Source organism: Cervus elaphus, chromosome 20 (assembly GCF_910594005.1).
Source record: "Cervus elaphus chromosome 20, mCerEla1.1, whole genome shotgun sequence".
NCBI classification, from domain to species: domain Eukaryota; kingdom Metazoa; phylum Chordata; class Mammalia; order Artiodactyla; family Cervidae; genus Cervus; species Cervus elaphus.
In genome coordinates this window covers 66,546,263-66,560,600 of record NC_057834.1, presented here as the reverse complement: position 1 = coordinate 66,560,600, position 14,338 = coordinate 66,546,263, and the positions used below count along the sequence as shown (strand labels likewise).

The window sequence follows — 14,338 nt, the reverse complement described above, 5'->3', positions numbered from 1 at the left end:
TTAGGCCCCTGAGCTCTTTACAACCCAAAAAGCATGGAAGGCTTTGGAGATTGCAGAAAAAAAATTGCTTGGTCCTCTTGGCATGAAAACTTTGGATCCAGAGTAAGTTAAAAAGTATTAAGAATGTAGTTCATATTATATTTAATATATAACTATATTTAATCATATTAATACTGGCATGAAAACTGTGAGTTCAGAGTAAGTCGAAATATGGGTGTTAAGAATGGTGTTATTTTATTTCATCAGGTCATAATTTTTTTGCTTATCAGTTAAATCTCTAAAGTTGCATTCAAACTGAATTTTTAAAAAGACCTTCTATGTCTTCCTTAAGGGCCCCCCCTAGTGGCTCAGTGGTAAACAGCCACCTGCCAATGCAGGAGATGTGAGCCCCGGTCCCTGGGTGAGGAAGATCCCTGGAGAAGGACACCAGCCCACTCCAATATTCTTGGCTGGAGAATCCCATGGCCAGAGGAGCCTGGAGGGCTACAGTCCATGGGGTTGCAAGGAGTCAGACACGACTTAGCATCTAAACAGCAACAACATCTTCAATAATCATCAGGGTTCAAAGTGGGCTTGTCCTAAATTCAGTCATCAATAAAAGAATTTTAATTTTATAAAACTAAGGTGTCATATGAATATTTTCTAATGCCTATTTTTTCTGATCATAAAAGTCATACATGATGATTATGAACATTGGAGGCATGGCTTTATTGTTTCCTCAGAAACGATATTTATTTTAGAAGTTGTTACTCCTAGTAGTTCCTCCTATAATTCTAAATAGTATGTGTTTGTAGCTATTTCTTGACTCCTTTAAATATTAGATGTTATTTGCTTACTTCTTGTGATGACAGATCACATCACTTCTTTTGATGGCAGATTTAACTGTGTCATTACCTCGCCCTGAACCCTTTCCATTTTCTGTAAATAATTACATCACTGTTTTTATTTAAGCCAATAAGTAATTTTGTTTTTATGATTAAATGTTTATCTCATTTTGCATTTCTTTTCCAATTTTTATTTTTTCTTGAGTTTATAATGATGTTTCTATTTTTCTTCTACTGTTTTGCTTTAAAATTGGATGCCCATCACCATTTGCCTTGGGTTTCATATGTGAGAGATCCCCATTTTGTTGTAGCCTTACCTTTGTAGATTTTTCCTAACATATTGTTTACTCATTTCACTCTTGAGATGCAAAATTTTATATGTGTGAACTTATCTGCTTTCTAAAGTATTCTCAATGTTTTCAGAGGTGGTAAGCACCACTGGTCAGAACAAAAACCCACAGAAAAAAACATACTTATGTGATAAGGTCTATCTATCTCACTAAAAGAAAAAAAGCAATAATTAAAGAGAGTATAGATAACTATCTTGTATTAAATATTGCAGTGTTTGTAACTTTGTTTAGTTTGTAAATATATGTAAATTATATTCAGTTGCTATTTATAATCTGGTAATCTACCAATTTTACTTAATTTTAAAATAACTTAATGGAGAAGTTTAAAAAACAGCCTTTCTGATATATAATAATTAAAAACTTTATCATTAATGTTTACTAATTCAAGTTATTATGTGTATATTTTAATTGTTATAAGTATATTAGGGGCTTCCCTTGTGGCTCAGACGATAAGGAATCCACCTGCAATGCAGGAAACCCAGGTTCGATCCCTGGGTCGAGAAGATAATGCTGGAGAAGGGAATGGTTAACCATTCCAGTATTCTTGCCTAGAGAATTCCAGGGACAGAGGAGCCTGACGGGCTACAGTCCCTGCGGTCGCAAAGAGTCGACTACAACTAAGAGACAAAGCACAAGTGAAATAGTTAACTTTAACCATTATTTAGTGTCTCTTTGAAAGCAAGATATCTGAATATTTTACATTTTTTGTATTAGGTATTAAGCATTTGTTAATCATCCCCTAACACATTCTAAACTCAGTATATACTAATTTAGGGTTAGGTGGATGATGAGCTTTAGACTACAGATTGGAAGATAAAATAATTTTATTATTTCTTACCTTTTCCAGTAGGAAATTTTCCTGATGCTTTTTATATAATGTCTGATCTTTTTTTAACCTAAATTTCAATCATTTTGCAGTGATATGGTTTACTGTGGAACTTATGACAATGCCTTAGACAATGACAACTATAATCTTGCTAAAGGTTTCAATTATCACCAAGGACCTGTAAGAATTTCTTTTTATTTCTTTGACTTTTTAATTTGTTGTTTTTCAAAAAATTTTAGATATTCACAGCTCTTTTCTCTTCATTTTTATATTTTTCAGGAGTGGCTATGGCCTGTTGGGTATTTTCTTCGTGCAAAATTGTACTTTTCCAGATTGATGGGTCCGGAGACTACTGCAAAAACTATATTTTTGGTTAAAAATGTCCTTTCTCGACATTATGTTCATCTTGAGAGGTAAGTCATCAGAGCATGTAATTTCTGAAATTAGTGTTTCGTGTTTAGACTTAAATTGAAGAAAGCAAGGAAAACCACTAGACCATTCAGGTATGACCTAAATCAAATCCCTTACAATTATACAGTGGAAGTGACAAATAGATTCAAGGGATTAGATCTGATAGACAGAGTGCCTGATGAACTATGGACGGAGGTTCATGACATTGTACAGGAGACAGGGATCAAGACCATCCCCAGGAAAAAGAAATGCAAAATGGCAAAATGGTTGTCTGAGGAGGCCTTACAAATAGCTGTGAAAAGAAGAGAAGTGAAAGGCAAAAGAGAAAAGGAAAGATATACTCATTCGAATGCAGAGTTCCAAAGAACAGCAAGGAGAGATAAGAAAGCCTTCCTCAGTGATCAGTACAAAGAAATAGAGATCTCTTCAAGAAAATTAGAGACATCAAAGGAACATTTCATGCAAAGATGTGCACAATAAAGGACAGAAATGGTATGGACCTAACAGAAGCAGCAGATATTAAGAAGAGATGTCAAGAATACACAGAAGAACTATACAAAAAAGATGTTCATGACTGAGATACTCACTATGGTGTGACCACTCACCTAGAACCAGACATCCTGGAACACGAAGTCAAGTGGGCCTCAGAAAGCATCACTACGAACAAAGCTAGTGGAGGTAATGGAATTCCAATTGAGCGCTTTCAAATCCTAAAGGATGGTGCTGTGAAAGTGCTGCACTCAATATGTTAGCAAATTTGGAAAACTCAGCAGTGGCTTTAGGACTCGGAAAGGTCAGTTACCATTCCAATCCCAAAGAAAGGCAATGCCAAAGAATACTCAAGCTACCACCCAATTGCACTCATCTCACACACTAGTAAAGTAATGCTCAAAATTCTCCAAGCCAGGCTTCAATAGTACGTGAACCGTGAAATCCCAGGTGTTCACGCTGGATTTAGAAAAGGCAGAGGAACCAGAGATCAAGTTGCCAACATCCATTGAATCATTGAAAAAACAAGAGAGTTCCAGAAAAACATCTACTTCTGCTTTAATGACTGTGTGAAAGCTTTTGACTGTGTGGATCACAACAAACTGTGGAAAATTATGAAAGGGATGGGAATACCGGACTCCCTGACCTGCCTCTTGATAAATCTGTATGTGGGTCAGGAAGCAACAGTTAGAACTGAACATGGAACAACAGACTGGTTCCAAATCAGGAAAGGAGTCCTTAAAGGCTGTATATCATCACCTTGCTTATTTAATGTATATGCAGAGTACATCATGAGAAACACTGGGCAGGATGAAGCACAAGCTGGAATCAAGATTGCCAGGAGAAATATCAATAACCTCAGATATGCAGGTGACACTACCCTTATCACAGAAAGTGAAGAAGACTTAAAGAGCCTCTTGATGAAAGTGAAAGAGGAGAGTGAAAAAGTTGGCTTGAAGTTCAACATTCAGAAAACTAAGATCATGGCATCTGGTCCCATCACTTCATGGCAAATAGATGGAGAAGCAGTGGAGACAGTGACAGACTTTATTTTTGGGGGCTCCAAAATCACTGCAGATGGTGACTGCAGCCATGAAATTAAAAGACACTTGCCCCTTGGAAGGAAAGTTATGACCAACCTAGACAGCATATTAAAAAGCAGAGACATTACTTTGCCAACAAAGATCTGTCTAGTCAAGGCTATGGTTTTTCCAGTAGTCATGGATGGATGTGCTGCTACTGCTGCTTAGTCACTTCAGTTGTGTCTGACTCTGTGCGACCCCATAGACGTCAGCCCACCAGGCTCCCCCATCCCTGGGATTCTCCAGGCAAGAACACTGGAGTGGGTTGCCATTTCCTTCTCCAGTGCATGAAAGTATGGATGTGAGAGTTGGACTATAAGGAAAGCTGAGCACCGAAGAATTGATGCTTTTGAACTGTGGTGTTGGAGAAGACTCTTGAGAGTCCCTTGGACTGCAAGGAGATCCAACCAGTCCACCTTAAAAGAAGTCAGTCCTGAATAGTCATTGGAAGGACTGATTTTGAAGCTGAAACCCCAATACTTTGGCCACCTGATGCAAAGAACTGACTCATTTGAAAAGTCCCTGATGCTGGGAAAGATTGAAGGTGGGAGGAGAAGGGGACAACAGATGAGATGGTTGGATGGCATCACTGACTCAATGAACACGCATTTGAGTAAACTCCGGGAGTTGGTGATGAACAGCGAGGCCTCTCGTGCTGCAGTCCATGGGATCGCAGAGTCAGACACGACTGAGCAACTGAACTGAACTGAGTGTTTAGTCAGTTTATTAGCTATTAAGTAAATGGCTTTTCCATAGAATTCATTTCTGTATATTCTATGTATCACAATGAAATTTGAAAGTTGTACTCTTTAACACACGTTCTATGTAATTTTCACCTTATTTTAATTATTTAAATTGTTATTTAAACACTTGATATTGCATGATTTGTATGTGTGATGGAATAACCTTTGGTTTTTTTTAATTTTTCTAATATTTTTTGATATGGTTAGTACAGGATATATACAAAAACTGAAGGTCTCAGGCTTGGCCTTTTGAGTTCACCTATTTGAAGATATATTGATAAATATTTTCATAAATGGTTTTATAATATTATAATTAAAATATCAGTATTGGTGTTTTGACTATTACAAACCCATTTGTCACATCCTTTGAACTATTAGCAATTAAATAGTATCAGAGTTATGTGCCTTTTTAAGATGATATAACTCGGTCAAAAGCTATCTTAATTTTACAAATTCTAGATTAATCCTAGATATATGTACATCTTATATGATGTACATATATCATATTTATAATATGCATGAGCAACATATATTTTATCTCCTCTACTACAGGAACACTTGGGGCTTCCATCTATCACCATGAATGTTATCAAAGTTTTTTTTTCAAAGTTTATTTTCATTAGCTTAAATACAGTCCAGAAACCTTAGTCCTGTCAAACTTCTACCTCATCCAGAGATTAAGTATGAAGTCTTTGTAATGTAAACAATCTTGTGTTCTGACCTTTATTGCACGACAATATTTCCCAATATTTGCATTAGTTTTCTTTCTTCCCTTTTTTCCATGAGGAGTAAGAATATCTTGCACTGAAGAGATGATTTTTCTACTTTTGCCTATAACCTTATCCCTCCTACCTGTTCCACGTCCTTGTCAAATGATTATCCTTACTTGGTTTTCCACTTGATCCTTCCTTCCTAAGCTATGAAGATACCTGTCAGCCTACCCTAAAACAAAGTCCCTTCATAATGTTCCTACCTCATGCTTTGTTTTATCATTCTGTTTTCTTTCCAGGATCCACATTTTCTCTAGAATTAGTTTTTTTGTTTGTTTGTTTGCTTTCTGACCCAACTCAGTCATCACCACATGCAAACTGGCTTTTGTTTTGCCCTCACCATTCTGGTGAAGCCACTCAAGAAGATCCTTTCTGGTTCCCAGATCCTATGACTTCTCAGTTCTCTTCTTTGACTGGCTATATCGTTGCTTTCCTCTTTCCATGAAAAACCTATGCTAGCCATAGCATTAAATTTCCCTTGTTAACCTAGTAACAGTAACAATTATAATAATAGCAAATAATATTTATTGAATACTTAGTATCTTCAGACATTGTTCTAAATGCATTCATATAACATTACTCATTTCATCCAAAAAGCTATACAAGATAACTACTATTACTGTTTTCCGAGCGTCACATCTCCCCTTATTAGCTGCGTGGTTGTGGGCAAGTTATTTAACTTCTCTAAGCCTCTGTTTCCTCATCTATTTAAGGTATGTGCTGGTGTTGTTTTGAGGATTAATTTATTAGTACACGTAACATGGACAAGATACTAACTCAGATGTGGGCTATCTCCATTTTATAATGGAAGCTTAGAAAATTAAGTAATTTATACACAGTCAAATGGCAAGTAATTTGGTAGAGCTCTTACTAAACTCCAGGCAATATGGTTTCACGGACTGTGCCCTTAACCACTACATGATTGGCTCTATTTGCTGTTTTTCTGGCTCTGCTTTCTGGAACCTAAAAACACATTCATTCTAAAAAAAAAATCTATCCTTGATCTTTTCTTTTCTGTCTACCTTGTCTTCTGTTATATTTCACCTAGTCTCACATCTTCACTCTTCAGGTAATTTTGAACTTTCATAAACTCCTCTTCTACTTTTCAACTACTTAATAAACTTCTTACCTTGGATGTCCTTCTGCCATCACTCATTGTCTCTCAGTTTTTTTCTTCCTATGCTTCCCATCTTTGTTACAGTATTACCATTATTCATGGTCTGCAAGCTCAGACACCCCAGGTACTGTTTAACTTTACTTCATTACCTCTCCAGAACATTCAGATAGTTGTCAAGACTTGATTCTAGCTCTCTTCCTTTTAATAACCCACCGTCTTCCTTTCTTTTGCCCATGCCTAGTCTGTAACTGATAATCTTTTCTCTGGACTAAGCAATCAGCCTCCAGACTTCCCCTCTTCTCTCTCCATTTTGTCGTATCACCCCAAACAAGCTCAATCTTGTTGACATGTAACTCTCACAATTTTAATCTTATGTTTAAAAATCTTTAGCAATTCCCCATTGGTTACAAAATGAAATCCGAATTCCTTAGTTTCCACAATTTTTTTTCCAACTACCTTTACATTTTTATTTCTTACTGTTTCCTATAGCTACTTTTATTACCATTAGCTTTAACTATGAGCTTTGGATTCAAATTCTGTCCTTGCTGCTAATTTTCATGTGTGACTTTCGGCAAATTACTTAATGTCTCTGAAATAAATTTCTTCATCTATAAAATGGGAATAATAATATCTCATTACTTGTTGTCAAAATTAAATGAAAAGATAGATCAAAAATATTTGCCACAAATCATGAAATGGTTTCACCTAAAGTACATTATTACTTTTTAAATTTTCTATAGAATCTGTAATAATGTCAGTATTCTCATTCTTGATGTTGATAAGTTGTATTTTCCCTTTTTTTTCCTGATCTGTCTGACTAGAGGCTTATCAATTTTATTGGTCTTCTTAAAGAACCAGCTTTTGAGTTTGTCAATTTTTTTTCATATTATTCAGTTTTTAGTTCATTGATTTCTACGCTAATTTTTATGATTCTCTTCTACTTACTTTAGATTTATTTTCTTTTTCTGTTTTTTTCAAGGTGTAAGTTGAGGTCACTGATTTAAAGACTTCTTCTTTTCTAGTATAGGTACTTAGTGCTAAATTTCCTTCTATGTACTAAATTAACAATACTCCAAAATTCTGATGTGTTATGTTTTTTTAATTCAGTTGAAAATACTTTCGGTTTTTCCCTTTAGCTTCTTCTTTGACTCATAGGTTATTTATAAAGGTGTTATTTAGTTTTAAAATATTTAGGAATTTTCCAGAGATGTTTCTATAACTGATTTCAAAGTTAATTCTATTGTGGTCAAAAAATGTATTTTATATGACTAATCTTTCTAAACTTATTGATACTTATTTTATAACTCAAAATATATTCTAACTAGGTCACTAAACTGCAAGTAAAAAAGTGTGCCTTCTGTTATCATTGGATGGTGGTGTGGTTTAGTTGCTAAGTCATGTCTGACTCTTGCGACCCCATGGACTATAGCCCCGCCAGGCTCCTCTGTCCATGGGATTCTCCAGGCAAGAATACTGGAGTGGATTGCCATTTCCTTCTCTAGGGGATCTTCCTGACCCAATGATTGAACCCCAGTCTCCTGCATTGCAGGCTAGTGTTGTACAAAATACTTGCAGATTTTCTGTCTACTTGTACTGTGAGTTACCTAGAAAGGTAACATTTTATTTTACAATTATGGATTTGCCTCTTTCTCCTTGAAGTTCTATGTGTTTCTATTCTAGAAGAATAGTCGTGATACCTACCTCATAGGGTTGCCGTGAGTATTAACTGAGATAATGTACATAAAGCACTAGTATTAGAGCATAGTAAATGTACAGTAAATATCAACTGTACTATTACTCAGGAAAATGAGAAATTTGTGTAGAAATTTGAATTGTTATATTAATTGGCATGTTTTTCCTAATCATTGTCTTTTCCTTCTGCATCATTTCATGTTCATTTTATAATTTTGTCAAGATCAAACATAGTACATTCATATAATTACAATTTGAGTCTCATAAACTTATCTAAAAGAAATAAAATTAGGCCTGAGAGGATGTTTATCTCTATACTTACATTACTTGTAGTGGTATTTTCCTGTTTTCGGTACTTAAAGGGGCTCCTTTGTAATTGAAAGTCTTAAATCCTAAAGATTGAATGTCAAAGAATAATTTCAGTCTAAGTTCTTTATATATAATCTTTAGTATAGCCTGTTTTATTTTGTAGTAAATGGGTACATATGATTGTTTTCTAAAAGAGAAGGCAAAAATCACCAGCTGTATTGCCTATTTTATTAATCCAACAAGATATATGTTGATTATATCTCATAAAATGGCTCTTCTTTCTTTAAGATCCCCTTGGAAAGGACTTCCAGAGCTGACCAATGAGAATGGCCAATACTGTCCTTTCAGCTGTGAAACACAAGCCTGGTCAATTGCTGCTGTTCTTGAAACACTCTATGACTTATAGTTGACTTATGCATATTTCTTAAGTATGCAATCAGTTCTGTTGTTGAATGCAGTCATAATGTAATGTAAATGCTTTATATGCACATGGCTAAAGTCATTTTTTAAATCTCATTCATATAATATTGATGCCCTAATAGGTAAGACTATAAAGCATTGGTTTTGCTAATGTAGTTTTTGATTTGAGTAAGAAAAAAATTATCACTACCAATGGAATGTTTGTCTTTTGAATTCAATAAGTATTCTTCAAATGTCTAGAAATAAATAATTTGAAAGCCAGAGTTTGAAAAAGAAAAATCATGTAATTTTCTTTTTGTACATTAGTGAAATGAAATATGAGAATGTAATAATGAAAGAAATGGAAAAGTATCTTCAAATGGTGGTATATATTTTCTTTAGTAACAGTATATACTGAATAAACTGTGGTTAAGTAACCTCCTCAACCTTTTACTAGTAGTATTTCTAGCACCTTCCAAATTGCATTCAGAAGATACTAAATGAATATGGAATGATGGAAATGTCCACCTACAATATATGTTTGTAAGTGAAGCACAGATGTTTATAATGTGCTTTTATTTTTTTCACTCATAGTGTAGTATGTTTTTAATACAGTGAATTTCAACAGTATATTTAACATATATTTAATTGTGCTAATGATGCATAGGCTATATGAAAAAATCATAAAGTATTAGAAATTTATTTTCTAAGAAAAATTTTATAAAATTAGTCTTGTGTTCCATTTTCCTACTTTGAGATGGTTTACATTTTCGTAATGCAAACCTTCAGACATATTTATGAGAATTTTAAAGGAAAAGGTACTATATTAATTTTCTAAAAATAACTAGTTTTAGTTTGTGTATAAAAGTGTATTATATTGGTTTCCTGTTAACTGAAAACTGTTGACAAGTTTAGCATGGAGAACAAGCTTAAAATAGAGATATGAATTCAGCAGTTATCTTGAATCCAATAAAATCACTTGAATAGTTTTTCATGTTATTTTAAGATAGCTTAAATCTGGAAAAGTCATAAAAGGAAAAAGACTTAACATTTGTATGATTTGACATTTTTAATAGTACTTATTTTCTAGATGATTTTTTTAAAAACTATCTCTTTTTGTCTCAAGAAGGCACAATTAGATCATTATACTTTCAGCTGAAAGAAAATAGTTGCAAAAATCCATTTCATTGTTCAGTTGTAACATTTATAGTTAAAATAGTGGTACCATAACACTTTTCTCACCTAGAAGTCATATGCCCAACTCCCTTAACCATGAAGAAGGAGTGAAAATGGGGGAAAACAAGTAAGCTAAAACTTCTGGGTAGTAAAAATATAAAAATGTTTCAGATGCCAAATACCCATGCTCAACCCTACTTTAGTGTTACCTATTGTTTTTCTGGTTTCCCAACCTAAAGCAGATTGACTTTTACATAAGGATGCGTTGATTTCCAAGTTTTCCTTCCTTCTTCATTGTTCAGTGTCTGACCTTCTCTAACCTGTGCAGTTAGAAAAATGACCTTCCTTAAGAGGGAGAACCGTTAGTTATCAAAGATTCACATAGTTCTGTTGTAATCAAACTTCTAAAAGTGGTAAGAAAAGTAACTAAAGACCAACATTAAATCTGCTTAAAAAAAAGCAAGAAGCAATGGCTGGCTGATGGTTAAATGTGATAAATAAATAAGTAAATGAGTAAATTAATCCTAAAAAATAAATAATAACAAGCTGACAATTTTAAAAACATAGCCATGTTGGGTTATCTATGGTAGGGCAAATATCCACCTCACCAGTACACTTTTAGGATATCATATTACACTAGAAAATTAAGCAATTCACATTTTTATTAGGAATATTAATGAAAAAACATTATTGTAATCTGCATGGCCTATTTTAAAGCTTAAGAAGCATGTTACACATTATTTTATCAAAGATTGTTGATATTAATAGCTTTAGATTTTAGAGGGATAAATGTTGTTTGCCTAAAAAACATTTAAATAGAATACTTCATTCCTGTGTGGTGTTGAATGAGGTACCATTATATCACATATTGAGAATGGTTCTGTGCCCTGATTCTTAATCAATTCAGATCAGTCTTATTCTTTTACTTGAGAAGTTTGCCAGTTTAACCAGTATGCTGTGATAATTTAATACGTTTCACAGATAACTGAGGAAACATGAGACCTGTCATCCTGTCTATGAACGTTATGTAATGCATTTCTGATATGTCTTCACCTGCTCTGTCTAGTAGGCAAATGTCATTTTTATGTCTGTGCCAAGAAAATAAAAATCTTTTCTAAAGGACTGTATTTTGCATTTATTCCATTATTTAGCAGTTAACTAATTTGTTGATGCTTACTACTACCATTTATTCAGGACTTGCTTATTTGGGGTGCTTTATCTTTTTGCAGTATGTATGGAAACAAAGATAGGAGGAAGAATTTTAGGCTGTTTGGTAATTTATTTAATTAGCCATGTTGAAATTAGGAGCAAAGTTAACTTTTGATGTATAAATTGACCTATGTTGAATATGTTAGCAGCTATACATACTCCAGGTATTTCCTGGAATCATTTGCGCTACTGTGAATTTTTTTACCTTTCATGAGTATGAGTGAATTGGTCAAACTTGCCACACTTATTTATAGAAATCTTCAATGCACCAAAATAATAAACTCATGTTTAAGTTGCTCAGTTCAGAGGTAGTTTTTCCATTTGTATAAGACTTGCACTATTAAATAATACTGATATGTTGTCATTTGGGCAGTTTTTTCCAAATATATATTTCTTAGCATATCTGGTATTGGGTTTGTCAGCTACAAATTGGCACTTACCAAGAGCATTGCCAATTACAAGGCATCTGCCATCTGCCTCTACTGAGATTGAACCCCATGCTGCTATAGCTGGTGACCTTCAGAGAGAGGCACTCTGTGCTCCAGGGAATCCGGTGGGACAGGTCTTTAGTTGGATGTTTTTAGGAACAGATTTTATGATCTCAATCCTTGCATCTCCTCATATCTAGAGAAGCACTAAATCCATTCATGGTGACATCAGACCCTCATGACTAACAAAAAACCTTTTGTAAATTGAGTGCTTCATGGTATTGAACTCCCTCTTCACCAAAATCTTATACATTGACTTTCCCTCACTGCTGCTTTGGAGCAGTCTCTCAGAGTTATCTGAGATGCTGCCTCCCGGGCTGCAGTCCTCATTTTGCCCCAAATAAAACTTGGACTCTGTGGGAGAGGGCGAGGACAGGATGATATGGGAGAATGGCATTGAAACATGTAAATTATCATATGTGAAACGAATCACCAGTCCAGGTTCGATGCATGATACAGGGTGCTCAGGGCTGGTGCACTGGGATGACCCAGTGGGATGGGATGGGGAGGGAGGTGGGAGGGGGGTTCAGGATGGGGAACACATGTACATGCATGGCTGATTCATGTCAGTGTATGGCAAAACCAATACAATGTTGTAAAATTAATTAATTAATCTTAAAAAAAGAGAGAATAGCAGCTGCTTTTCAATTCTGAGAATCCCTTACTCTTTCTTACATCCGGGAAATTAGTTGGTTATTTTAAAAAGCTAATTTAAACCTATTTGGGGGACAAAAGGTGTCAAATATTCAGTAAAAATTCAACTATTACGTCTCTGACCAGTTTTATTCATGTTATTATTTCTTTTCTTCATTTAATTTTATTATTTTATTTTTTCCCAAAGTTTAAATTTTTTATTATTGGGATGTAACCAGTTGACAAAGTTGTGGTAGTTTCTGGTGAACAGCAAAGGGACTCAGCCACACTTATACGTTTATCCATTCTCTCCTAAACCCCCCACCCAGTCAATTTTAAAAAAAGAATGTACAATACATTTGATTATAGAAAATAGTTCTCATTAAATAAGGCCTAATAAAGGAATTGAATAAAAAAAAAACTCTCAAGTTGTACGTCTCTTTTAGTCGACAGGTTAGAGGTTTTTTGTTTAACTTACAGAAACTTTCATTTTTATTTAATTAGATATTTTAGTGTTTTTATCTTTGTGAACTCTTCTGTCTCTTCAAAATTTAACTGAAATTTTAATCAAAAAAATTTAATCAATTCAATAATAAACTTTTATTTCTGTGTTATATTCTGGCTTTATATATTTATAGCAGCATACAGTATGAGGTGCACCTTTAAAGAAGAATAAGTAAATGAACAGCCATGAACCCAACATAGAATTAAAAAACTGAAACAAATTTTCTGTCCCCAGTTTAAGCAATGCTGAGACCAAGCAAAGACAATAGCAGTGTATTCCAGGAGCTCCGCTCTAGGAAAGGAAGATGGTAAAACCACTACAACAGTTTGCTCACCAGGATTTCTCTGATGACAGCTGCAGCAAAATTTGCTTCATAGGTCCTTGGGAATGTGGCAAATTTTACACTGAAAACTGGGAGCCAAACACCTTCCGAATCTATCAAATCATCTGACAGGCCTGTGAGAGCCACAGCATCAAACTCAGGATGACTACTCAAGCTACTGTCTTAACAGAAATAAGCAGGATGGTGGAAAGGCTACATGTTGTGTGCTAGAGAATGGTCCCCAGTTTAACACGATCTTTGAAATTAGAAAAGTTGTTCTTAGGTGCTACATTTTATTGAAATTTAACTTGAAAATGCATTTACCACATGGTTGTCATAACTCCCTTTCTGTCCAGTCAAGTAGTTCAAGAATGTTTTGTATCATCTACTGTTTTAAAGGGTTTCCCAGGTGGCTCAGTGGTAAAGTTAAAGGGTTTCCCAGGTGGCTCAGTGGTAAAGAATCTGATTGCAATGCAGGAGATGTGGGTTCGATCCCTGGGTGAGGAAGATCCCCTGGAGAAGGGCAGGCAACCCACTCGAGTATCCTTACCTGGAGAATCCCGTGGATCTAGGAGCATGGTGGGCTACAGTCCATGAGGTTGCAAAGAGCTGGACATGGCTGAGCACAGCGCTGTTTCAAAACTTGGATGACAGGTTTTTCTCTTCCCTTTTTTCTTCCAGTTTTATTTTTATCACTGACTCTTTTTGTCTTTTCTAATCCTGTTGAAATGTTTATATGTGTTTGTGTGTGTATATATGTATATATTAGAAATTTGAAGTTGCCCTTTTTAAGAATAGCTGAGCAGATTTTATAAAAACCCTATTGTCTTTTTACATCACTTTCCTTTTTTTTATTTCCCTTACTCCCTTTCCCCCTTTTCTTCTGCCTCTCCTATCTTATTTTATTCCTTGAAATAACCTTATTCTTACCATAGGAACTATAAACATTGCATGGCCACATAGCAGTGTTCACAAAAAAAAAAAAAAAAAACT

General features: G+C 34.7%; 1 protein-coding gene across 7 annotated transcripts in view; it reads left to right on the top strand.

The window, feature by feature from the left end:
• Window positions 1–11,310, top strand: part of AGL (amylo-alpha-1, 6-glucosidase, 4-alpha-glucanotransferase) — a 98,079-nt gene extending 86,769 nt beyond the window's left edge. For all 7 annotated transcript variants that reach the window (XM_043876561.1, XM_043876560.1, XM_043876563.1 and 4 more), the window contains 4 exons: window positions 5–102; window positions 2,093–2,180; window positions 2,280–2,413; window positions 8,902–11,310. In XM_043876561.1, coding sequence (XP_043732496.1) covers window positions 5–102; window positions 2,093–2,180; window positions 2,280–2,413; window positions 8,902–9,019 — 438 coding nt within the window. In that variant the 3' untranslated portion in view covers window positions 9,020–11,310. The remainder of the gene's footprint in view (window positions 1–4; window positions 103–2,092; window positions 2,181–2,279; window positions 2,414–8,901) is intronic.
• Window positions 11,311–14,338: the final 3,028 nt, after the last annotated feature.